At 40.3% G+C, this 27,033-nt stretch overlaps 1 protein-coding gene across 1 annotated transcript in view; it reads left to right on the forward strand.

Moving 5' to 3' along the window:
• Positions 1 to 27,033, forward strand: part of LOC122801189 (collagen alpha-4(IV) chain-like) — a 1,621,248-nt gene that overhangs the window by 1,473,821 nt on the left and 120,394 nt on the right. The window contains exon 44 of the mRNA XM_044070748.1: positions 2,227 to 2,235. Within this exon, the coding sequence (XP_043926683.1) occupies positions 2,227 to 2,235 (9 nt within the window). The remainder of the gene's footprint in view (positions 1 to 2,226; positions 2,236 to 27,033) is intronic.

Here is a 27,033-nt window from a genome sequence, read left to right on the forward strand (position 1 = left end):
AATGAACAAAACATACTCTGCATCTGTAACAGATGTGTACATCAATTTATTTGATCTATAGGAAGGGCTTACATAGTCCAATAGACTAAGGTTGCTTTTTTGTAAAATGCCATTTGGTCACATAAAAAGCATCACTTCACCTTTGGACTCTGTTGGTATTGTAGTGGATAACACGATACTTCTATCTTTTATGTCACTGGAGGACTAGCTGAGGTGAATCTAGTACAAGCACAACTGCACAAATAGCTATTTTTCCTGTGGAAAAGGAAAAGCATAAGCCAGTGGAGTAGGACCTTTAAATGAAAACTACATGTTCCTGTTACCAAGACAATGGTAGTACAAACAATGAGGAGTAGGACCATGAAATGAAGACTACAGGTTCCTGTTACCAAGACAATGGTAGTACAAACAATGAGGAGTAGGACCTGTAAATGAAGACTACAGGTTCCTGTTACCAAGACAATGGTAGTACAAACAATGAGGAGAAGGACATTTAAATGAAGACTACAGGTTCCTATTACCAAGACAATGGTAGTACAAACAATGAGGAGTAGGACCTTTAAATGAAGACTACAGATTCCTGTTACCAAGACAATGGTAGTACAAACAATGTGGAGTAGGACCTTTAAATGAAGACTACAGATTCCTGTTACCAAGACAATGGTAGTACAAACAATGAGGAGTAGGACATTTAAATGAAGACTACAGGTTCCTGTTACCAAGACAATGGTAGTACAAACAATGAGGAGTAGGACCTTTAAATGAAGACTACAGGTTCCTGTTACCAAGACAATGGTAGTACAAACAATGAGGAGTAGGACCTTTAAATGAAGACTACATGTTCCTGTTACCAAGACAATGGTAGTACAAACAATGAGGAGTAAGACATTTAAATGAAGACTACAGGTTCCTGTTACCAAGACAATGGTAGTACAAACAATGAGGAGTATGACCATTAAATGAAGACTACAGGTTCCTGTTACCAAGACAATGGTAGTACAAACAATGAGGAGTAGGACCTTTAAATGAAGACTACAGGTTCCTGTTACCAAGACAATGGTAGTACAAACAATGAGGAGTAGGACCTTTAAATGAAGACTACATGTTCCTGTTACCAAGACAATGGTAGTACAAACAATGAGGAGTAGGACCTTTAAATGAAGACTGCAGGTTCCTTTTACCAAGACAATGGTAGTACAAACAATGAGGAGTAGGACCTTTAAATGAAGACTACAGGTTCCTGTTACCAAGACAATGGTAGTACAAACAATGAGGAGTAGGACCTTTAAATGAAGACTACAGGTTCCTGTTACCAAGACAATGGTAGTACAAACAATGAGGAATAGGACCTTTAAATGAAGACTACATGTTCCTGTTACCAAGACAATGGTAGTACAAACAATGAGGAGTAGGACCTTTAAATGAAGACTACAGGTTCCTGTTACCAACAAATGGTGCATATACATGCTGTGTACATCATGTAAACCCAGTTCCAGAAAGAAAGATTCTGATTTTACAAGAATAAATAATTGACTGCTGCTGTAAACCCCCCCACACACACACACACACACACACACACACACACACACACCACCACCACCACCACCATTTTGTACTTATAATGTGTTCACTGCTATGTCTGGGCAGTAGCAGTGGTAGTACGTGGCTTCATATCTATGGTTCAGGCAGCATGTCATATAAATGTCATATAGGTTTTACTGGAGAACCATCAGTTATAAGGTAACAGTTTTAATTATGCAATACTCAGAAAGATACTAAATAAAAACATTTTCTTGTTGAAAGTTAATCCATAGTTCATACAGGCACTAAGTCATCTGACAGTTTATTTAGAAGTCTGGGCTGTTAATCTCATTTTTGTAAACCAAACTGTGCTGGAAATGAAAGAATTCAGCTAAATCATTGTGTTTAGCAGACGTTAAAATTTATAAATAATTTAATGTTTTGGATGAAGCAACATTTGCAATTATGTCAATATTCTAAATACAAAGTTACTGAGAAAAAAATACTTCTCTTAAATATTTGATTTTATATGAGAAATATTAATTCATATTCTGTATCGTCTGTTTTAATATTATGTTTTTAAGTATATAATTTTTTATGCAATATTTACTGTTTTGTTTTATTTTTATTTTTACATTACCTGCTTCACATTCGGTCAATGGGATCTTCTTTCAACTTACTTATTTTGATCCATGATGTATGCAGGTCAAATGGGTAAGTGCCAGATATAACATTTCACTTTTAACTGTACATTCTTCTAACAGAGCAGTATAAATTCATTGTTACTTTGTTTTTCTAGTTTTATTCAGAACAAAGAATATGAACAAATTAAACTAAATCATTACATTTTTTCTTATGTTATAACTGGTTGCTGACTGCATCTGACAACATCTAGAAAAAGAAAAACATATCTCTCGAGTGTACCTCATAAAATTTGTGGTATTCTGGCTAATCATTATGGACTGAAGTCACTATATAATGACAGACACTTGAGTTTTAGATTTTGTATCCTTCAGAAAATGAAAGCTAATGCAAAGCTTGTTATTCTGGCAACTTTCCAAGATTATAAGAGCAATATTTAAATTCTTTTTGGTTTTATCCAGAATTCTGCATTAAACATTTAAAATGTATGCTAGAAAAAATATATATATATATATTTTTTTTTTTTTTTAAATAAAAGCATTCACTAATGCAATGTATCAGGTATACAAATACCTCTTACCAATGTGTGATACCTGAAAGTGTATCTTGCAAGATTTAGTAGTGAATTGTTATGCTTCTCTTTCTTGGTGGGAAGGTTTGTAACAGGATTTACAAAGCAACAGTACCTGGTTCACATAAATTATTCTTTTATCAGTAGGGTTAGCTGAAGAGAACCCATATGATTCAAAACAAGAATATTACAGCCGGTCGAGCACCAGCTATTCAAATTCCACTGACTCACAGCCAGAGTCTCATAGAGCTGTAATGCCAAGCACCGAGCTGCTCAAACAGGTGCTTAATCTCAAACATTAATTTATTGATGCGGCTGCTGCAAGGGTTGCATGAACTCAAGTCCTTGCAATGGAACAAGTAAACAGAGAAGGGAAATGGGGACGGGGACTTCAGGTTATTGGTGGGGATTGGAAGGCTAGATTAAGGAGGGGTATGGAAGTTTTTGTTTTGGGAGCAATTGGGAGGGTTCCAAAAGGCTAGGTTTTATGTTTAGGAAGTGCTCAGGAGATTAGGGTTAGGGAGAGGAGGAAGGTTTTAGCATTACAAAAGGATCACAAGTTTAGGTTTAGGGAATGAGTCAAAGTTTTTAAGGTTTGGGTCAGGGTTCTGGAAGATCTAGTTAGGCTTTACTAATTATATGGGAATTGAGTTAGTGGGGGCTAGGGCACTTGCCAACATAAGCAGGTTGCAGCAGAGAAGTGTGTTGTGAGCTAATAGCACAGGAGCACTTGTAGCAGACCCATTCAAAACTGCTGTATAGCAAAATGCCTTGAGCCCATTTCCACTTTAACAATGATTTTGCTTTTTGCATAACCAAAGATTTATCCAACAGACCTAAAGATGTGCTAGAACATCTAGGCTACATATGTGACTGTTCAATTTCTTGAAGCAAGATAAAGTTGCTGTTGCTGTAATGAAGCCTGGGTGTGTTTGCGCGCAGGGGTGTGGTTGCATGTGATGGAGGTCATCCTCACAGTACTCCAAGACTACCACAATGAGGTAAATTTCTTTTTCTTCCCAATATACCGTGACATCAGAATTCATTACATTGGAGATCTGCCTCTTAATTTCCTGTTTAATTTTTGAAGATAATCTTCTTTCAGGAAATTAACATTCACTGTGGTAACTTCATCTCAGTGAATTTCCCTGCAGCATAATGACAGCATGCATATAACTAAAAGAACAAGATGTTTGTATTTGTCCTAATCAGTGATTATTGTATCATTATTATTATTATTATTATTATTATTATTATTATTATTGTTATTATTATTATCATTATTACTGCATTAATTGAAAAAAAACAACTTCTGAGGACTAGCAGCTATAGATAAAATAAATAAATAAATGCATAAACAGAATGTGAGATGTGAAAAAACACAAGTAAACCTGTGTTTAAGAGCAGACAAATAAAAAGACATTGCAGTCAACTAGTTTGACAGAAGAACAGTCCTAAAAAGGACATGCCAGGATGATCATAATGCAAACTTGTCCCAACAGCAGATACAAATGGCAGCTTGGGCATACAGAACTGAATCTAGAAATGTATGATACAACCACATAGGATAATGACAGACAGATACATCAGTGGCATCTGCAGCTCATTGTTAATATGTCCACACCAAAGGGTAAAAAGGTCACACAGACAAACCAAACAATAAAACCTGCAAAAAAGACCCAGCCAAGCTGGAGTCTTCACTGTGTAGCACTTAAAACCTGTTATAGTGGAGGCCCAGCCACCCAGCAGTGCAAACAATGGTTTTAGATGGTGGTCAGTGCTGATGTGACACCCTGACCCCATGTCGCAAATGGGTAGAAAAAGGGGTTAGGGATGGATGGGTGGATGGATGGATGGATTCTGAACTTAATATCATAATTCCTGCCAATGCCAACATGTCTGCATTGATTTAAGGTATTCACTAATAGTTGTGTCATGCAACACATTGAATTAGCTAACATCTCTGATGAAAAGGAGTAAACAACATTTTGAAATTGCTGCCATCCAGGTGTTCTTATAAAAATTGAGGCCTTTGTTATAATAATTAAAATCATAGAAAGCAACACTTTTTCTGACAAATAAGTACCATGTTTAGTTCTCATGCCATAAAAGTGTTCACACATTCTGATATTTGCTGAGTTCGTCAGGCACTGCAATTCACATTTATTTTATTATTGGGGGGGGGGGGGTTAACTGAGAACTGAATTGCAGAAGACAAGCATTCTATTTCCTGTGTAGGCCAACTGGTGGAACTTTCAAATAGAGAGCTATATCTCTGAAACAGTTTGAAAATCCACAGCAAATTTCTGAAGCAAATATGCCATGATATATTTGGCTACACAAAGCACTTATTATGTGGTTTTAAGTATATAACTATATGCAATGTGATATTCTGGAAATGTATCATAGTTCCAGGTAATTCCAGTGAGAAAAATACTCATCTTTATGAATAATCATACAGTATATTTTGCTTTTTATGTAATGCCACCTTAGTAAAGATAAGTTTTTAATATGTACAGCATTTTCAACCTGAAAAGAAGTTACATAAACACCATAATGAAAACCAAATAAAATGCAAATTTGCAGGCTGTCTCAGAAATGCCTTCAAAAATACAGGTAGTAGTTGTTTATTGGAGGCCATATCTCAATCACCCTTTGACTGTTCTTAATGAAATTGTCAGATGAGCATATTTCAACCCACAGGTACATACTGCACTTTACCTGTGACGTAAACTCAGCTCAATGCTGAAGCTGACTTTTCATATTACTATGGTCACATTAGAGAGTTTTGGTTGTGGCATCATTCCAGTGGCAAGAAAGGCAAATCCTCTGGAGAAATATGTATAATTTGTACTTCCACTGTAAAGCCAACTCAGTCAGATTTATTCTAGATATATTTCATACTTCTCACACTGAAAAAATAATATATTGCATACTATCTTTAAAGGGTGGTATGGTTCTATCAGTGCCACAGTTAATCTTCTGCAGAACTCTACAATTTCCCTTCTGATGTGATGTCAGCTTAACATGGACAGTAGCCTGGACATGTAAAGCATTCTCCAACTTGATTACAACCTACCCCACTGGTAAACAAATAAACCTCAACTCACCTCTGCACATCTATATATGGATGCAAAGGTACATACTGCACCTGAGACTGACATTCTACTGAAAAAATGTTTGCATTCAGTTCTATGCCAGATTTGTCTTGACTATTTTACCCTTGTCAGAAAAGGAATTTTTAGTAGCGATATCATCTTTTCTAGTGCAAGAACGTTAATTTCTAAATATATAAATATAATAGATTCTTCTGCTAGAATTCCATCTCAGCAGAAATGTATCCTGATTATGTATTGTATGACATTATGGCTGGGAATATCATGTGAAAGTCAGATGTAATGCAGCTTGGCAAAATATGACAGTGAAATGTAAATCAAATATAGTGCAACATGGCAAAATGTTAACAGTGAAATGATTGTGCAAGTTTGCATATGGTGCCTACATTTAGGAGACAATTTTTCAATCATCCTGTGACAGTTATTAGTAAATTATTCCAGGAACTTGGAAAATGAGATATATTCTATACAAAAGACTTCCATTTACCCTTAAAGATTTAAAGTTAGCTCAGAGCTGAAAATGTCTTGGTGATGCACCTCACTTGCATGTAAAGAATTCACAAAGATTGTCTACAATGTAATGATGCATTAAAGTTTGATTGACGGTTCGTATATCCTATGAGTCATTTCTGGGTTTTCGGATAAGGAGTTTTAGATTGAAAATGGAATATCACTGTGGGCTTCACCGCACTGTATTGTACTGTGAGAGCCACCAGTGTGCTTTTTGGGGGGGACCTATTTCTCCACTATAGCATAAACATGAAGCTGGCATATATAAGTTAGAGGGTTTGCAGGAGGCTTGCCCCCGAAAAAAATACTTTTTGTGTGTGCTTTTAAAGGTTTTTGGATCACAGGTTTTGACATCCATCTTTTGGAAACTGATGAGTTGAAGGAGTGTGCATTGCTAATTCATAGGTAAACCTGCTTAACATATACATAATACCTATGACAGTGAAGATCTGACATTCATTAAATGTCATCAGACATCAGTAGGTAAAACGCTTTCATGATCAGGCTGCCTCGTCTGCCACAATATAGCCATTTTTTCCTGAATAAACTTCTGATGGTTTACTGATATATGATGGAAATTCTGTCACAGTAATGCAGTTGCACTCACAACACACACACACACACACACACACACACACACACACACACACACACACACACACACACACACACACACACACACACACACCTTTACAGTCCAGATGATTTAACTTTGATCAAATGGCAAGCATGCTTAGTCACTCTCAGACACTAACTATCCCCTCCACCAGTTATTACATTTTGACCAGGAATATCTCACTTGCCTGACAGTAATCAAGAGAAAGTCGTTCTACTCATAGTAATGTATTCAGGTTATTTCACATACAAACTGTATATAAAGTACAGTTTTGTACCTACCATAAATGTAGATGTTCGAGGATCTCCATTGCTGCAGTCCTGACTAATGGGTACTCCGCTGCCCTCCATCGGCCCGAATACCAAAGGGCTAGATCTGGCGTCGGTCATGGCGCCCGAGACTGACGTGGTGTCAGTATAAATGCGCATGACCGACGCCATAACTTTAGTCTTTCTTGCCTCAGATTGTCAGAATGTAAAAATAAAACACCACCCAAAAACCCCAATCTAAAAAGAAAAAGGGGGAAGGAGGGAGGGAAAATTGGACTGCAGCAATGGAGATCCTCGAACATCTACATTTATGGTAGGTACAAAACTGTACTATGTTCGTCGTCTCCCATTGCTGCAGTCCTGACTAATGGGTAGAATCCCAGAGCCACGGAAAAAACAAAAAGGGGGGTCGGACAACTAAATAGCCTGAGGAGCTGCAGACATGCCCTGTAAGACTGCAGTGGCAAACCCAGCCCTAGACGAAGAATAAAGAGGCAAATGATAATGCTTCGTAAAGGTATGTACAGAACTCCAGGTAGCTGCTTCTAGAATGTCATTAGTAGCTACCCCTCTTAAAAAAGCAGTAGATGTGGCCGTAGCCCTAGTAGAATGAGGCCTGATTCCAACTGGAACCTCTTTACCATGATGAGAATAACAAAAAGCAATACAATGGCCAATCCACTTGGAAATAGTTTGTTTCGAGACAGCCTTTCCACGGGAAGTCACAGCAAACGAAACAAACAACTGATGAGAACTTCTGAACTCTTTGGTTCTGAACAAATAATATCGTAACTGCCTATGTACATCCAAAGAATGCAGAACTTTTTCCCCTTCAGTTTGGGGGTCAGCATAAAAAGTAGGCAAATGTATAGACTGGTTCAATGCCACATTTGAAACCACTTTAGGCAGAAAAGTAGGATTAGTACGTAAGGAAACTCTGTCCTTGTGAAAAATCAGAAAAGGTTCCACTGCCATGAGAGCCTGTAATTCAGATACCCTTCTAGCAGAAGTAACAGCCAACAAAAAAGCAGTCTTCCAAGACAACAACTTCAAGTCAGTCGTAGCTGCAGGTTCAAAAGGAGGCAGAGTCAGCTTCTCCAAAACAAAATTAAGATCCCAAGCAGGAATAGGAGCCCTCCGTGGGGTCTTATATTCTTCGCCCCTCTCAGAAATTGTTTAAGCAATGGATGTGAAAATAAAGGAGGGTCACCAGCATAGTGAGCAGAAATAGCTGCAGCATGCACTTTAATAGAAGAAAGACAAACCCTTGTCCAATAACATAGTCAAATATTGCAATGTACAACTCAAATCAGGCAATGTGACTTCAAAGCCTTTAGCTGAACTCCAAAGAAAAATCTCTTCCATTTATCAGCATAAACTTTTCGAGTACTAGGACGCCTGGCTTCCAAAGAACATCCAAAACTTGTTGAGGGAGCTGAAGGCCCTCATTCTCTAAAACTGAATGTGCCAGGCTGTCAGGTGCAGGGATCGCACCGGACATTGAGAAAATGATTGTTTTCTTGAGACAATAAGTGAGGAATCCGTGGTAATGGCCAAGGGCCTCGAATTAAACTCCTCAACAGAGGGTACCAATGCTGGCGAGGCCAATCCGGTGCTATAAGAATCATGCGGTTTGTCCCTCCTGACTTTCAACAGGACTTTTGGAAGAAGAGGCAGAGGAGGAAAGGCATACACGTGAAGGTTGCTCCAACTGAAGGATAGTGCATCTATTTTCCAGGCTTTCGGATGAAACAGCCTTGTGCAAAACAGAGGTAGTTGGAAATTCAGAGGAGAAGCGAACAGATCTATGTCTGGAGTTCCCAAGCCATGGTCAACTGAGAAACACCTGAGGATCCAACTTCCATTCGTGAGGATCCACCATTTGTCTGCTCAGAACATCTGCTAACAATTTTGTTCCCTGGCAGAAACTGTGCTCGAAGAGTGATGTGCAGATCAAAGCAGTTTCCCATAACAGCATTGCTTGTCTGCAAAGAGGGTAAGAATGAGTTCCCCCCTGCTTGTTGATGTACCACATGACAGTTGTGTTGTCTGTTCGAACCAACACCAGTCCCGGGCGAAGCAGATCCTTGAATGCTTTTAAGGCAAATTGAACTGCCAGCATCTCCTTCATATTGATATGCAAGTGAAGCAACTCCGGGGCCAAAGGTCTTGAATCCATTTTCCTTTGAAATGAGCACCCCAGGCTGACTCCGAGGCGTCTGTCGTTAATATCTGACTTGCCTCTGGTTGGGTCACAGAGAGTCCCTTGTTTAGGTGACATTCCTGAGCCCACCACACAAATTCCTTCTGGATGCAAGGAAGAATCCGAATGACAGTGTCCAAATCGTGGCTGTGTTGAGTCCAAACGCTTTTGAGATACCATTGTAGCTTCCGCATATGCAGTTTGGCATTGGGAAGTACTAGAATGCAAGATGCCATGAACCCCAAGGCTTGAAGGACTGTCCTTGCAGTCAGCCTGGACAGGACTGATAGCTGTAGGAAGTAGTGGTGAAGATTTCTTTGTTTGTCCGGGTAAGAAATGCCATCTGAGTCGCTGTATTCAGACTCACACCCAGAAAACACATCTCTCGTGAGGGTACTAGACTGGACTTTATTTCGTTCACAGAATACCCCAGGCATCTGAAAACTGTCATCACACACTGCAGATGTCGAAGTAGGTCGTGCTTGTCTTGAGCCAGTATCAAACAATCGTCCAGATAGGGATAAATCTGAATTCCCCGTAGTCTGAGAAAAGCTATTACTGGAGCCAGGACTTCGTGAATACCCTGGGCGCAGTAGATAAGCCAAAGGGCAATGCAGAGAACTGATAATGCAAATTCCCAGTCCGAAACCTCAGGAATTTCCTGCAACTGGGCCTGACAGGAATGTGAAGATAGGCCTCTTTGAGATCCAAAGTCACCATCCAGTGATCCCTGCCCAGCATAGGCAACAGCTGTTGCAGTGTTAACATCTTGAATCTCGAATTTCTAGAAAGGTGTTTAGAAGGGATAAATCCAGAATGGGTCTCCAAGTATTTCCTTTCTTTGGCACTAAGAAAAGACGGAATAAAACCCTGTGCCCTTTCCATGAAGGAACTTCCTGTATTGCTCCCAACCGAGCAGAGAAGAAATTTGTGCCTGTGCTTCCAATTTTTGCTGATGAGGCACATCCGGCATACCGCTGAAAGGCGGGAAAGTGTGAAAATAAAATTTGTAGCCTCGGTTACAATGTCCAACACCCATTTGTCCTGGGTAACCAAATGCCAATTTCCGTTGAAAAGTCCCAGTTTTCCCCAGAGGAGCTGCCAGCAAAGCAGAGTCCGGCAGCCGAAGACACAGGTCATTGGGTCTGCTTCGAAAGGACTGACCCTGCCCTCCCAGCAGAAGGGGTAGAGGAACTCAAAGACCTAGAAGTAACAGGGCCCTGAAGGAAGCCCTACCTCTACGCCTCGACTTGCCTCTAGAACGAAAATCCGAGAGGGAAAAGACCATCCCTTAGCAGGCCAATTCCTATAGAATTTAGGAGGCTGAACCTGTAAAAATTCCTTCACTGTCTGCATAGATTTAGCTTTTTCCTCCATTTTTTCAAAACTAATTCCACAGGAGGGCCAAAAGAACATCAGACTGCAAAGGAGCATCCATAATCGAGCTTTAACATGCTCCGACAAGGACTGATCTTTAAGCCAGGCATGTCTGCGAACAACAGAACTAGTAGCAGCCACCCTGGAAGAAGCTTGTAAAGCATCAAAACCACACTGCAGAGAATGCTTCCCAACCTGGTCTGAAGCATGCACTAAATCCTGAAGCTCCTTACAGTCAATACCTTCAGCTAAAGCATCCACTTTACATTTCAATTGACTTAACAAAAATTCTGATACTTGAGCATATGAAACTGACAATTCAAAGCCCTCATAGCCAAAGTAGAAGAGGTATACAGTTTTACCCCACCTATCCAGGGCCCTAGCATCTTTGTCCAGAGGAACTGGATTCTTAACCACAGAGGCCTTAACGCCCTTGGGGCCTTGAGAAATAGTTTCAGGATCAGCCCTAGGGCTCTTAAACAAGTACTTGTGAGCTTCCGGAACCCTGTAGTATCTATCTGGTTTAACAGGGGCAGGAGGCAGAGAATCGGTTAAGGGCAGCCTCAGAAAACACATCCTGAACAACATCCAGTACAGGAGGAATAGCCAAGGGCCTGTTCTGAGGCAAAAACAAAAATTCTCTCAGCCGTTCTGAGAATCAGAATAATCCTGGCCCTCCCATTTGAAATGTTCCCTCATGGAATGCAAAGTTTCAGAGAAAGAAAAATCTTCTGGAGGGGACGCAGAGGGAGAAGCATCCTCAGCCCCGAATCAGAATAGGGAGGGAAATCCTGAAGGCTTTCCACAGAGGAATCAGACTCAATGGAAGACTGAACCAAACCCTCCAACTCCGTCTCTACCCTAGGCCTCTTCTGAGGGGGAGGCATGGAACCCCTAATTAAAGATATCAAATCTTCAGCCATCTTCAGCATGTGCTTCCTAGGAGCTGGACCCTGGGGAAAAGCACCATGGCAGATTTGGACTTAGAATGGCCTTTGCCTAGAGAAGGAGGAGGCTTAACCACCCTACGAGGGAGGGAGCCACAGACAACAGAGGAGCACCCTCAACCTGGCCTAACAAAGGAGAAGCCACCCCCTGTAGTAACAAAGGCTCCCCTTGACACTCAGGCACAACGTCAGAAAGAGCCACTGAAGCAGCCAGTGGTTCAACAGGACCGGCGTCCGGGCGGGCGCCCATCCTGCTTGGACCGCAAAGACTTGTCTTTGCGCTTCCTAGAAGAGCCAGTCGTCGGAGAATCCGGCGGCATGTTGTAATTACAACGGTCACCAAACACCAGCCTAGCACAGTCCAACCGGCGTTTAACAGTGCGCTTATTAAAAGTAGCACAGCGACACCCAACAACGTCGTGCTCAGGCCCTAAACAAGGAATGCAGAGGAATGGTAATCCCTATGAGGAATCTGTTTCCCACAAGAAATACAGTTATTAACTTTTTCTGACATCCGACAATACTGAGACAAGAAAAAGACAAAAAATAAAATGTCCCCAATGGGGTACTTAGCCCAACTTGGTCTCCGGTCTGAAACTCGAAAACCGACAATTCCAGAACGAGCGGCACTTGCAAATTCTGCTTCTGCTCAGGACAATGCGGCAAGAAAGACTAAAGTTATGGCGTCGGTCATGCGCATTTATACTGACACCACGTCAGTCTCGGGCACCATGACCGACGCCAGATCTAGCCCTTTGGTATTCGGGCCGATGGAGGGCAGCGGAGTACCCATTAGTCAGGACTGCAGCAATGGGAGACGACGAACATCCACCCATGTCTATGTTTAAGTTCAATCAGCTGAAAGTTATGATCACTTGTCTTCACACATAGATTAACCCTTCACCAACAGATGGTGTACATATCAATCATTTATTAAGCAGTCGTTAGACGAATGACATTACACCCATAGAAAAACATTCAGCTTATTTGATATGCACAAACTGCTACTGTAAACCCAGAACCATGACTTTTTAACTGTAATCAAGTGATATAGTGTATCAGTTACTTTCACATACAGACTGCCTCCCCCAGAATAACCACTGTTTTGATACACCTCTAATATTTATTACAAGTTTTTAAAACATTGCCAGTGGTAATGTATTTCACTTTGTTTTAAACACACACACACACACACACACACACACACACACACACACCATACATCTCAACTGTACAGATTTTCCCAGAATGTCCAGATTTTTGCCTCATATTTTTGGTCTATGCCTCATAAAACTTGTGGTTTTCTGTCAAATCTCTTAAAATTGAAGTCCTAAATGACATTAAATAATGGCAGATATTTCAGTTTCAGACTTTATATCCTTCAGAAAATATATAATTATGCAAAACCTGTTATTCTAGCAACTTTCTAAGTTTATAGGAGGAATATTTAAATTCTGTTCCTATTTTGGGGCCTTTTGTCACCCATGTTTTTTTCTGGTTAGTCCAAATTTATTGCTTTGAAAGGTTGCGAGGTATCACGCACACACACACACACACACACACACACACACACACACACACACACACACACAAAAACTGAAATATTGCTTTGAAAGGTTGAGAGGTATGACACACACACACACACACACACACACACACACACACACACACACACACACACACACACACACACACACACACACACACACACACACACTCCCCATACTGATATATTGAACTTATTCCATATGCACACAGCCTTCCCCTCTCATGATCTTTTCTATGAGATAAAATGGCAGTTGTTAAGTTGCATTCATACACAAACAGCCACAGATGATCACCATTTGATTAAGTACATCTCAATTGTTGACTTTAGTCAAGTGAAGAAATTCTGCTCATAGTGATATAGTCAGCTATTAAGAGTGTATTGGTAAACTAATTGGTGGGTATTGGTCTGCATGTGAAAATTTATTTGTCACTTGATTAAAGTTAATCATTTCTGTTTGGTGAGAGCTGTTAAGGCATGCACAGCAGACTGAATAGCTGAATATATTACAGTGGGCAGAATTTACAACTGAGATGTACCCAGTCAGAGAAGAGTTTATGTGTGTATGTAAACAAACATTTCTCTGACCCGGTATACCTCTCATGTTTGCTGCCTATGCTCCTTCATCTGCTGTGTCCTTCCTGTTCAGAAAGGCTAGTTCACATTTCTACCCCATGATCTCATAAAGCTATAGCGCCTCACAGCAAGAGGTTCTCCGGTTCGATTCTCGGCTGGGGTGCCTTCTGTGCGGAGTCTGTATGTCCTCCCTGTGGTCGCATGGGTTTCCTCCAGGTGCTCTGGTTTCCTCCCACTTCCCAAAGACATGCAGTAGGTGGATTGGACACTCTAAATTGGCCCTAGGTGTGAGTGTGTGTGTGTGTGTGTGTGTGTGTGTGTGTGTGTGTGTGTGTGTGTGTGTGTGTGTGTGCCTTCTGTGGAAGGTTGGGTGCCGGGCTGGCAACTCGACACCGTAAAACTCCACTGCCAATCATGAGCGGACAGATGATCTGTTGTGGTGACCCCTAACCGGGAAAAGCCGAAAGAAGAAGAAGAAGAAGATCTCATAAAGCTATAGTATGTTCTTCTATATTTGCAGGTGTCTAGAGAGCCAAGGTCCAGATCTTCTAGTCTCTGGTAATATCCTTTCCCCTCCAATCCAAACAACATTCTGGTTGCTTTCTTCTGGATTGCTTCCAGCAGCCTCATATCACTTCCCTGGCATGTCCACTGGAATGTACTCAGTACTCAATGTATGGTTTAAACATGACCCGGAAGGGTAGGAATATTGCCACTTTGCTTTCTGAGTCTGTCCCCCTATGGATATATTTTTGTACTATGCTTGTTGCTATCAGAGTCACCTCTATCTGTTCTTGACAGCCCACAACAAGCTTTACAAACAACTCCAGATCCTTTTCTCACCATGTGCTGGCACTTCTACCATTCATCTGATACTTGCAGAAGGGCTGCTGTGGCTTATGTAGAGGACTTTGAATTGTCTGCACTGAGCATCAACCACCACATTTTTGACCACATGGTCATCCATTCTTAATTATTCTTCATAATCTTCCAGTGACTTCTGCCTTATTGCAATTAAGTTTATGTCATCACTGAAGAGGCAGAGTCTGTTCTCTTGTCTCTTAGGTATGTCTGAACCAACCACACTGAAAAGCAGCAAACCCTGAACTAAATTCTACCATACCCTACCAGTCACAGTCTATATTCCTAAAATCATCCATGTTACTACTACACAGCTGTCTATGTTTCTGTCCTCCAGTCAGTTCAGCATTCCAATTCCTTACTTGCTGTCTTACCCCCAGGCAATCCAGTTTTCCTAGTAACTGCCTGTATGGAAACAAGTCTTAGGCCTTGGTGAACTCTGGGTAGACCACATCAACTGGTACTCCTCTCAGAGTTTCTTCTGTAAATCAGTTATATAAATGACTCTGGTAAGATTATTAGCTCCCTGTGTACATGGACTCATGTTAATTTTCCCTGTAAAGATTGATTTCCTCCAAAAATAAACTGTCCTTTCCCTATCATTTCTATCAAGATTCTTTCCATGGTTTTCTATGTATGTAATAAATAGGTTCATAGGTAGGTACTAGGCTATTGGCCCTAGGGCCCATATAAGCCTAGCCAAAAATGTACCCTGGCTTTCACCACCCAAGAAAATTATTTTCCTGTGCCCCTGTTGAGCAGAGCCACAGAAGTGATCCCTGGGGTGAATTTCCTATTTCCCTTCCAGTCATCAAGATTTTTCTTAAAGAGTGCTAATGAGGGACTCTGTTTGACATATGTAGTCTGTTCCAGAGTATGGGAAGTCTCTGGAACAGGAATCTATCCCTCCAGCATGTTCTGTTTATTGTGGTGACAAGGTTTAGGTCCCTAGAGCATGTAGCTTGGAAGCATTGGGATTTCTTTAAGTGGAGCATGTCCAACAGCTCTGGGTTTGACATAGCTTTGTATGTTAGGCAGAGATCACCTCTGAGTAGGCAATATACAACAAAGTAAAGCTGGAGTTTTTTGAGACGGTCTGCGTAGGGCATCTGTTTGAGGCCAGTAATCCTCTTTGTGAGGTATTTTGGTGGCCTTTCCAGTTGTTGTAGATGTCTTGTGAGATACATACCTAAAGGGGCGTTGAACTCTATAATAGGTCTAATGAGTGATGAGTAGAGGGGAACAATGACCTCTTTTTTCTGCATGAGAAACCTTTTGTGATGAGGTGAGCCACATAGAAGGATTTCCTGACTACTGTGGCAATGTGATTATCAAAGGAGAGACTACTGTCCACCTGTGTCCCAAGGTCTTTTATCACATTTTTGGCATTAAGTAGACTACCGGCTATGTGGTAGTTCATGGGTACAGAGTTTTTACTAAAGGGGATGACAATACACTTTTTGGCATTGAGCTTCAGGCCATGGCTTTGACACCAGGCATCTGTCTCAGTGAGGCCCTTTTGCAGCATGTCCACATCGTTAGGAATTCTGATTATGGCTCCTAGTATGCTGTCATCTGCGAACTTCGTTAGCCAAAGACCTTCTGTGTTAGCCTGTACTTCAGAAAAGTAGCTACCAAACAGGAGAGGACCCAGGACTGAACCCTGTTGTACTCCACTTGTCACTGGTCTGAAGTCAAATTTGGAGTCTGCTACTTTCACAGTGTGGGTTCTGTCCATGAGCCAGTTCTGTTGCTATCTCTGTTCTTTGTCCATCATCTCGTGCAGGGGTATCGCAACTGCCTTCCCCATGCCTCAGGAACCAGTGTACTGGCCAATGCCCTTTAAGGTTTCTTGAGGATCCTGAGAGTTTGTCCATCTCATATTTAGACAGTATCTGCCCTCATGGTGGAAAGTACCAAGCATACCTCTCCTTGTCAGGCCTGCTGCCTGTTCCCTAGTCTTCCCACTCTAGTCTACTTCCTTTCTTCCATGCCTCCCTCCTCTAATATGTGCATTACCTCTGCTTTTTTTCACAGTCTTTCGTAGGCTCACTACAATGTTTGCTAAGTCTACCCAGGTCTGTCCCACCCTTCTTCCTTTCTGCTAGTATATGAAACAGCCCTTCTTCCACTTCTTGACACTTGTACTGTCTCATTTTTAACTTATGAGTTCGCTACCTCAACTCTTTGCTTTCCATCTGCTTGTCTCCTTTAAATTTGTATCCTCCACCTCATCACCTCTCCCTTCCTAATGTTGTTTACCTTGTCTTGTGTTGTAATCATTAGCCTCTCTTTCCTAACATACAATAGTATCTTCATCTATGCTGAGGAGATGCTCCAGTAGACAGTGCCTTAAGGAGCTATCCCTGTCTGCCTTCTCCTGTTTTATGCTTTTGCCTTCACCTGCCTGCCAGTTCTCTTTGCATCCAGCTATCATTTCCAGTCCTTTTCCCATCTACAGCTGAAGTCTGTCATTATATACCCTAAACCCCTCCTTCCTCAGTATGCTGACATATAGCACCAGTAACACTTCCTGTGTTCATGCATCTCTCTGCCCCAGCTCCACCTCTGCTTGCTGTCACTTCATCTATTTACTCTGACAGGTTATTGATGTATACATCCACCACAGCATTCGCCTCCCAGTTATGAGCCCTGCAATGACCTTGCTAGGCAAACCCCATAGCTAAGTCACATACTGGTTTTGCTGCAATCTGCCCTCTAATTCCCCTGCTAAGACTCTTAATCCCTTCTGTGACTGAGTTTCAAATCACTAAAACCCCTTCTCTGTCCTCAAGCTAGTTGTCATTTATTTCACTTCCTGACGTACTCTGCTCCACCCCAATATACAGCATTCACCTGTGTTTCTAGCGCTCTCAGCCACCCTTACTGTCTGGGATGATTATCTTCAACTTTGTCCTATACCTGAGGAAATGAACATGGCATTTAGTTCTTCATTTCCAGGAACACAAACAAGAGTAATATATAGTGATTTAATGTTATCTGCATAGCAGTTCAAACACCAGTAACGGTATATAGCTAAAATTAAAATAGAAATTGGAAAGTTGTAATATAGATAATAAAAAATCATGTGGTAAGAAGTAGAGGAGTGTGGTATTTGTAGTGTAGTAGTGAAAACAAAATTGTGACATGTGAGAGGGCTAATAAGGACAATATTTTTTAAATTAACTGGTCAGTGCTTCTTTGGCATACAGTAGCATCTTCGTCCATACTGAGGATTTGCTCCATTAGACAGTGCTTTGAGAAGCTATCTTTATCTCCTTAACTGTGGTGTTAATTCATCAAAAAGAAAATTTCCTAATGTGTGTTTATCTGTTTACTGTTACCGTGTCTGTTAACGTACGTATTCATATGTCTACAAAGCACAAACAAATAGCAATCTCCTCTTTTCCAAATATGACACACCTTATTCATAGACTAAAAGCATTATGCAGAATTTAGCCAATCTTTTCAGGCAAAGCATACAGCATAGCAGGTATATAGATGGGGTTCGCTGGGGACCACCTCCTGCTGGGGGCCCCATAACCACAGCAAGTTATCTTATTTTGATATTATATATTTGTCAAACCAACAAAAGCCTGTGCAGCAATCCTGTGTACTTAATAAATCAGGTGGGTAATAAAAACATTCAAAATGATGAGCAATCCTGTGTACTTAATAAATCAGGTGGGTAATAGTAACATTCGGAATGATGAATTCTAAGGGTGGGCACCACTTCTTCTGCTTTAAAATTTAAAGATGTCTCTATTTGTAGTAACAGTCTTTTGTCAAGTCACAGGCTGCATAATTTCTTTAATTGTTTTTCTACTGACATAGTGACCTTGACTTAGTAAAATCATGCAGCTGGGCATTCTGTCCTCTAAACTTGACATCATAGCTGGCCTTAGGCATCCACATTAGCCACAGTTGTGGGGGATCCCTCTAGTCATCCTTTACTCTATGGGTGTCCCTGCAAAAGCTTCTGCCGGTTAGTGGAAAATGATGACAGAAAAAAAAATCACTTGCTCTCTAATTACATGTTTTATCTCTAACAGGGTTGTAATATGACCCTGTTAGGAGAAATCCAGTAATCAGTGAATGAACCTGAGCAAGGTAAGCTCTAATGATCATCAGCCCAGAGTGACTGATCTCAGCCGTTACCTTGTATTTTAAAAAAAGATATTACTGGGAAAGGCTCAAAATCTGGAACACTTTTTAAATATTCTATGGACTTTTTAAGTGAAATAGAGTAATATGTTTTGCTTCAACATGCATTTTTAGACAATGTGTAATCCTGAACAATTTACTTGCAAATCAAAAATATTTTAAGAGGGACTGGGTAAAAATATGATGCAACATCAGGGACATTCTCTGAAATAAAGGACAGTGACAGTTATGCATTACACTTGCTGACTGCTAAGTCACTTTTCTTGTGTGGCAGTACTAGTGTTGCACAATGTATTGCTATTCGCTGTAATTTGTGTAAAGCTAGTATTGCTATGGCTTATGCTTGTGTGTGTGTAGCGCAAAATGACAATCTAGATATAATTTCTTTCACTTACTTTCACAAAAATCATTGACACTGCCATTATGCTGATGGGGGTGCACTGTATTTAAGAGTAATAATTTAGCCATAAATTCTTTCATTTACCATCACAACTACACACCTTACTAATAATAGATGGCTATTTTAAATAGGTTGTCAGGAAGACAATGTTTCTGAAAGCAACAGATCATTGCCACAATGGCATAGTGAGTAGCATTGCTATTTCACAGTGATTTACTTTGGTTGAGTTCTTGGCTGTAGCTTTTTCTATGTGGAGTCTGGAGGATCTATCTGTCTGTATAAGTGTGTCTATCCAGGCACTGTGGTTTCCTCCAGCACCTCAAAGATATGCAGAAGGTGAATAAACATTCCTCCAGTTGCCTTGAAGGTGAATGTTCTGTGTGTGTGTGTGTGCGTGTGTGTGTGTGTGTGTGTGTGTGTGTGTGTGTGTGTGTGTGTGTGTGTGTGTGTGTGTGTGTTTGTGTAAAAAATATCAATAATTTTTCTTTGCGCACACACACACACACACACACACACATAATGCTAGGGGCATACGTAACTCATCTTGGTAGCAGTAAGAAAATGCAGTTAACGATTACATTTCAAAAATAAGGAATGAAATACATCACAGAACATTCAGACCTTTAGATCTCCTAGGGATATAGTGGCCCCCACACACCCCAGACAGTATAAATGGATTCTGACATGGACTTGGTGATGGTCTCTGCCCTCAGCTGTACCCCATTCTAAAACCAGCCCTTCTCAGAGGGGTGTACAGAAGGTTGTTGTATGGGGTGCTAGGGTTGGTGTGTTTATTACTTCTTTAATTTTCCTCAAAATCCTATCTCAGAGGTGTGCACAGGAGGTCATTATAGCTTCTGTTAGGTCTGGCGATATCACAGATATCAGGGGCTGGTAAAGAAGGTTACCATAGATTATGTAGTACTGTCTAGGACCAGCAAGTTGGAATACATGACTGTAATCATTAATTTTTTTCACTATTCTCACAATTACACATCAGACATGCATACAGATGGCTGTCTTTGGGGTGCAGATTTACAGATTCAGATTATGTGTCCTAGACAGGTATGTCCCTAGCCCTAAGCAGCATTCTACTTTCATTCAGGATGATGCCTCAATACAAACAAAAAAAATGATTAACTTTAGCAATTGGCTTAGCATCTGGTGTCATTCCAGGGGGATCCAGTATCTGTCAACCTGGGATGATATGATTTACAGACTACACTGCTATGCCATAGATGATCCACACCTGACACGTATTGGCTTTTGGTTACTGGCAAATGTACTTGCCTACCCCATAGTACCTTTTTTAGGCAATGTCATAAGAACAAAATTCCAGACTTAAAAAATATCCTCTAGAGACAAACTTAAGGTTATGCTGCTTAATGCTAGGAGTCTAAATCAGAAACTGCCCTCACTGGAAGCACTCCTTACTCTGGAAGATACCGATGTCTGTGCAGTCACAGAGACATGGTTCAAGTCCACAGAGAGTATTCCGGCCATGCAAGGCTGCAATACTTTCCACACATTCAGACTGCAAAACAAATATGAAAGAACCAAAGGAGGAGGTGTATCCATCTTCATTAAAGACCAATACACCTCAAGACTAGTTACAGTATGACTCCCTAGCGTTACTCCCAAGTCCAACTAACTGTAGGAAAGACCCCCTCTCCATGTCATTATTAGATATAGGTCCCCCACTATGAACCCTGAAAACCACACTGCCTACCTGGACCTACTTGAGTGACTCCCAATGCAACCAAATGCCCTGGTTATGGGTGACTTTAACTATCCTTCCATTGATTAGGAAACATATTTGAGTACAAAAAAGCTTGCCTTAAGATTCCTGGAATTTGTTAACACAAATGTTCTGGAACAGATAGTCTGCATCACCACAAAGGGGTCTAATGAGTCTGCATCACCACAAAGGGGTCTAATGTCCTTGACCTAGTACTCACCAACATGAGGATCACTGCACCTCCCCATGTGTGGGACACTCCCTGGTAAAGTCTAATTGTAAATCAGACTCATCCAAACTAACGATCATATGTGACTCCCCCACCCAAGAGTAAAATGGTTAAAAAATTTCTCCAAAGCAAACTATAGCCTCCTAAGTGATTGCATAAATAGTTTCAAACCCCCTGCCACCACTGACAGCAATGACTCCCATATGGAGGTGTACACAAATGCCCTGTATATACACCTATATAAATGTATACACACAACCATACCAGAATAGCTCAAAACAAGTTCCTCATGAAAAAACAAGTCACCCTGGTGGATGTCTAGCATAAACAGGTTATACAACAAGAGAGAGAAACTGCTGCCAAAGAACAAGAGGGAATGGTCCAGCAGAGGAGGAACACTCTCCACAGCTTGAACAAGAAAATTAGACATCTTGTAAAGTCCTCTAAAGCTAATTATGAAATGAAATTAGCATTCCTATCTAAGGATAATCACAAGGCATTCTTTAGCTATGTCTGAAATCTAAAAGGGAAGCCCAGATTTGTGTAGAATTTGTAGTGGATGGTACCATTCATACTGAACCTGAGGACATCGCAAACCTGCTAGCAGACAGGTTTGGTGAAAACTTCACCCCTCCATCCCCACCAGTCATTCATCAAAGCATACCTGACACCAGTCCTCTACCTAGTATTTCCAAAGAGCGGGCCATAACTGCATTCTCCAAGACCAAAAACACAGCCTCTTTGGGACTGGATAACATCCCAGGCTGCTTACTAAAAGGTCTAAAATAGGAGTTAGCAGAACCACTGGACACTCTCTTTAACCACAGTGTAAGTACTGGCTTTATTCCAGCTGAGTGGAAAACATCAACCTTAATCTTTTTGCACAAAGAGGGACCTTCAATTGTCCCTGGGAAGTATGGACCCATAAGCTTAACTAGCCTCATCTGTAAGGCCATGGAGGGTATCATCATGGACTTTATCAACAAGGATATAGGAGACCTCCAAACTTTTGAAACCGACCCAGTTTGGCTTCATTAAGGTGAGAGCATGCCTGTTAAACCTGAAGGAGTTCTTTGAGAATGTCAACAAAGCCCTGGATGAAGGCAAAACAATATATGCAGCCTATCTCAACTTAGCCAAGGCCTTTGACACAATCCCCTACTCTGACATCATTGAGAAACTCACTCAGCTGGGGATTAACCCATACTTCATTAGATGTGCAGCAAATTGGCTCACTGACAGAATGCATACAATCAAAGCTGGGGATTCCACCTCTACTAGCAGACCTATTACCAGTGGTATTCCACAGGGATCTGTGCTGGGCCCCCTACTGTTTGGAATCTATTTCTCAGAAATACAGTCAGAAATAGTTGGCCAGTGGCTTACAAGTTCAGTGATGACTGCAAACTGTGTGCAATCATTGAATCTCCCAATGATGCCAATATACTATAAAATGGGCTTACACTGATAAATGATTGGTGTCAAAGCTGCAGACTTAAATGTAATGCAAAAAATGCATTATCATCCTCTTCAGCAAATGAGAAGTCCCTGCAAATTACAATATTAATAATACCCCCCAAGTTCAAACCCTGTGGTGAGAGATCTGGGAACTCAGATTGATAACAACCTTAACTTTGATCATCATGTGTTCACTATAGTAAGGAAGGCCTTCTACATTGTTCATCTCATAAGTAAGGGCATAGCATCCAAAGCTATGGAGGTTATAACTCTCCTGTACTTGTCCCTCATCTGACCGATAATTGAGTGCAATGCTCCCTTATGTATGTACCTCACCAAACACCTGCAGCAGCTGGAGATAACTCAGAGGTTTCTCAACAAGAAAATTCAGGACTTTCAACACATGACCTATATGGACAGACTAAAGGTCCTGCCACTGTATCATATAGACTGCTTAGAGGTGACGTGTGCCTGGCCTACAGAGCAGTCTCGGTCCCTGCCTTTATAGAAATGTTACACATCCGCAAATCAAATGTGACAAGATTCACTCACTCTAGGGACCTTAACCTAGCCTGTGACATTAACAAGACATACTGGAGAGATATATATGTCTCCCAGAGGTTGCCACTCTTCTGGAACAAACTCCCAATTCACTTTAAACAGAGCTCCTCAATGACCCTATGTAAGCATAACTTGGACAATTGGATGGGAAAACATAAATTTACCTAGGGGTTTCACCTATGTCCCTCTTGGACAGGGGCAGCCGGTGTAGACTTTAGTTTCACTTTGCAAATATAGGCTATATATCTTGATCTATAAGGGAACAAGGATATATCATGGCTAGGCTTGTAAAGGCCCTAGGTTCAATAGCGTAGTAACCTCTTATGATCCTATGAGTGTGGAGGAATGCTATTTATATGTATAAAAAGAAAACAGGTAGGAGCGAAGCAGATATATCAATAAACTTGCCAAACTGTAATGATGCAATGAATAATCCAGGGATATCCAGTAATGTTCTCAGCAAATCACGAAGTAATTGCGAAGTAAATGTATAAAAGCAAAACTTTATTCCATGAGATAAGCACTTTCGCTGTATGCAGCTTCCTCAGATCTCTTAACAAATTCTAACTTAAAAGGTTCAAAATATATAGGCATATCAATTAAGCAATTAGTAAAATAATAAAATAGGAAAATATTTTAAAAGGGAAATGTTAAAACTGCAAAATACATACAATTGATCCACATGATACATAAGGCAAACAGCTTAAATCTGATATATAAAAGTATGTAGAAATATATACTCAGATGTTACAGACCACATTGTGCACTCTAAGTCCATATATATAACACATCTTCCAATATTGTACCTATTAAAAAAGAATGTATATATATATATATATATATATATATATATATATATAAACATATAAACATATGAAACATCTTAAAACCATACATAAAAAGTTTGACATGTGTGCAAGAAATGCAAAAACCATACATATATAAACTAATGTATGCATACATACAAATATATGCTAAGTTAATAAACATGGATAAATATGCAAAGATGGATATATATAAAAAATACAAAGATGGATATATATAGATAGATGAAGTGTATGCATATGTATGTTGGACATAGACCATGGAAAATTGAGAAACGCACTCACTCATATGGAATATTGAGTGTGCATTCCCAAATGGTGATTCATCTAATGTTTCTACGTCCCCTCAGCCTAGGTTTTATTGAAGCTCTCTCATTTAAACCAGACCCACTATCAGCTCTGAGGAGAACGATCCAGTCACTCTCCTTATTTTCAGTGTATGTCCTTATGTCACCCTCTCTCTTATTCGGGAATATGACCTCTAGAACCCTGAAGAGGAACTTATGTGTATACCCAGAGAGACTAACATGTTTAGCCAAAGCATTGTGCAATGATCCTTTCTTAATATGATAGATGTGCTCCCTTACTCTGTCTCTAAGTGGACGGTTTGTTTTGCCCACGTAGAAACAGGAACAAATCTGACAGACAGCAAGGTATACTACATGGCACGTCATGCAATTTGCAATGACGTTCATCCTAATAATTATCTGTGAATCTGGATGTATAAAATTATCATTAGTGTCAATAAATGAGCAAAAATTACAATGTCCACAGGGCTCCGTGTGTCCTTTCATCCTATCCTTCTTTCCCTGCCTTGGGTAACATAACATCCTCTTTAAGTTATTCTTATTCCTGTATTGAAATCTGGGAATGTCACCCACTATGTTCTTCAGGTCATCATCTACCTGAAAGATGGACCAATACCTACTAATAATTTCTCTAACTTCAAGGTGATCTGAAGTAAAAGTTGTTAAAAACTTAATGGTAGGGTGTTGAATCTTATCCCTGTTAATGTTTCCCAGGATATCTGAAGGTCCAAAATATGGTGTGGCTACCGTATGTCGTAGATCATGTGTTTTCTCTAAAGAATGACTAACTTCATTAATATTGTACCCTCTCTGTAACAGCCTATGTTTTAAATCATCTAATTCAACCAAAAATCCTCCATCTGTTGGATTTAACCTAGAGGCTCTAATAGCCTGCCCCTTCATAATATTCCTAAAAACGAAAGGTGGATGCATACTTGATCTCATTAATAATGAATTGCAATAACAAGCCTTCCTAAAAACTCCAGTATTGATAAGACCATTAGGCAGTTTCTCAATATATAGGTCTAGGAACTCTATCTTATCTAATGAGTAGTTCATGGTAAATTTAAGATAGCTAGTTGAATTGTTCATGATATTTGACATCAAATTGAGCTGTTCAATGGTCCCTTTCCAAAGAACAAAAACGTCGTCAATGAAACGGCGATAAAAAACAACGTGTTCCCTGAATAAAGCCTCTCGAATTTAACTAGCTATCTTAAATTTACCATGAACTTCTCATTAGATAAGATAGAGTTCCTAGACCTATATATACCTAGATTACTTTGAATTTTTCTGAAGAAGTTGTGAGAGCAACGAATACGTTGCATGTTTTAATAAACTGTTCAAACGTTAGAAGACTTGTGTCATGTCGAGCTACTGGGACTACCCTTGCTGCAGTTTGCTGGCTTGTTTGTTTTCTACAGTTTTGCAGTTTCTCTGTTTTTTGGATAGCTATTTATATGTATGACAACAGTCACTTGCGTTACATGGCCATGGACATTTGAACTTCTGCTTTCATCCCAGTCTAGAACCAGAGGGATGCACAGACAGTGACTGTTATCTTATTTTTTGGGGGGAGGTGTAGGGAGGCAGTCATTATTCTCAGATAGGATATATATATATATATATATATATATATATATATATATATATATATATATTCTCAAATATTTATCTTTTTAATTTACTGTGGGATGCTATTTTGTCAGCTGCGAACATTAAGCATTGGGCACAATTTCTGTCTTCCATGAAAGAAAAACATAAGTATGAAATTCTTTTCTTACTCATTACTTTTGTTCAGACAACCACTGAATCAAAAGGTTGGGAAAATGCTCAGAAATGCACCTCAGTACATTCCTATGACCCTATGGCTTCTGGGTCCTGACAGTCCCAAAACCACCACCCACCAGCTTAATTCACTTATTTCCTACAGCGTTATGACTGTGCTGTCTTGGCCAGGTAAGGTGTGTTGAAAGGATGCAAGGAAAAGTAAAGCTGGATAGCAGTACTGAATTATTTTTTGTTCAAGCCATCATATGATAAAAAAGGTTGTAAAAAAAACAACTGCACTTCAGAGCATAGAGAAAGCCATAGCTTCTTGAAAAAGCTGGAGGGTAAGGCAAAATGTGTGAAAAGGAAGACTAAAAAAGGTGATGAGCATGTTGCGGGAAGACAAGGACACGGAAAAATGAGGGCGGAGCACTGGGGGATGTATGCAGAAGGAGGCGAAAATGAGCATGGTGCCGGAAGACAAGGACAGGGGAAAAATGGGGGAGCACTAGGGGATGTGTGCAGAAGGAGGCGAAATAGGCAGTGGGGGTGTCATGGACCCCTTTGCCTATGGCACCATTTCAACTGTATAATTTGTTGATTTATTTTGCATTTTGAGCTACAGGTGGTGTATTTAAGTTGCAAGTTAGAACTCTAGATTGGTCAGCTATAGCCATCAGTTTTTTCAGTAAAGATTTGTGTTCTAAATTTATAATTAAGGTGTATTCACTTTAAAAAATGACGAGCATGAATTTGTTACAATTATTGAAGGGATTGATGGTGGATAAAGAAGACACAAGGTTTTTTTTGAGCCCCAATCAAGAGG

The sequence above is a fragment of the Protopterus annectens genome, chromosome 4.part1 (assembly GCF_019279795.1).
Source record: "Protopterus annectens isolate FY-2018-M chromosome 4.part1, PAN1.0, whole genome shotgun sequence".
NCBI lineage: Eukaryota > Metazoa > Chordata > Ceratodontiformes > Protopteridae > Protopterus > Protopterus annectens.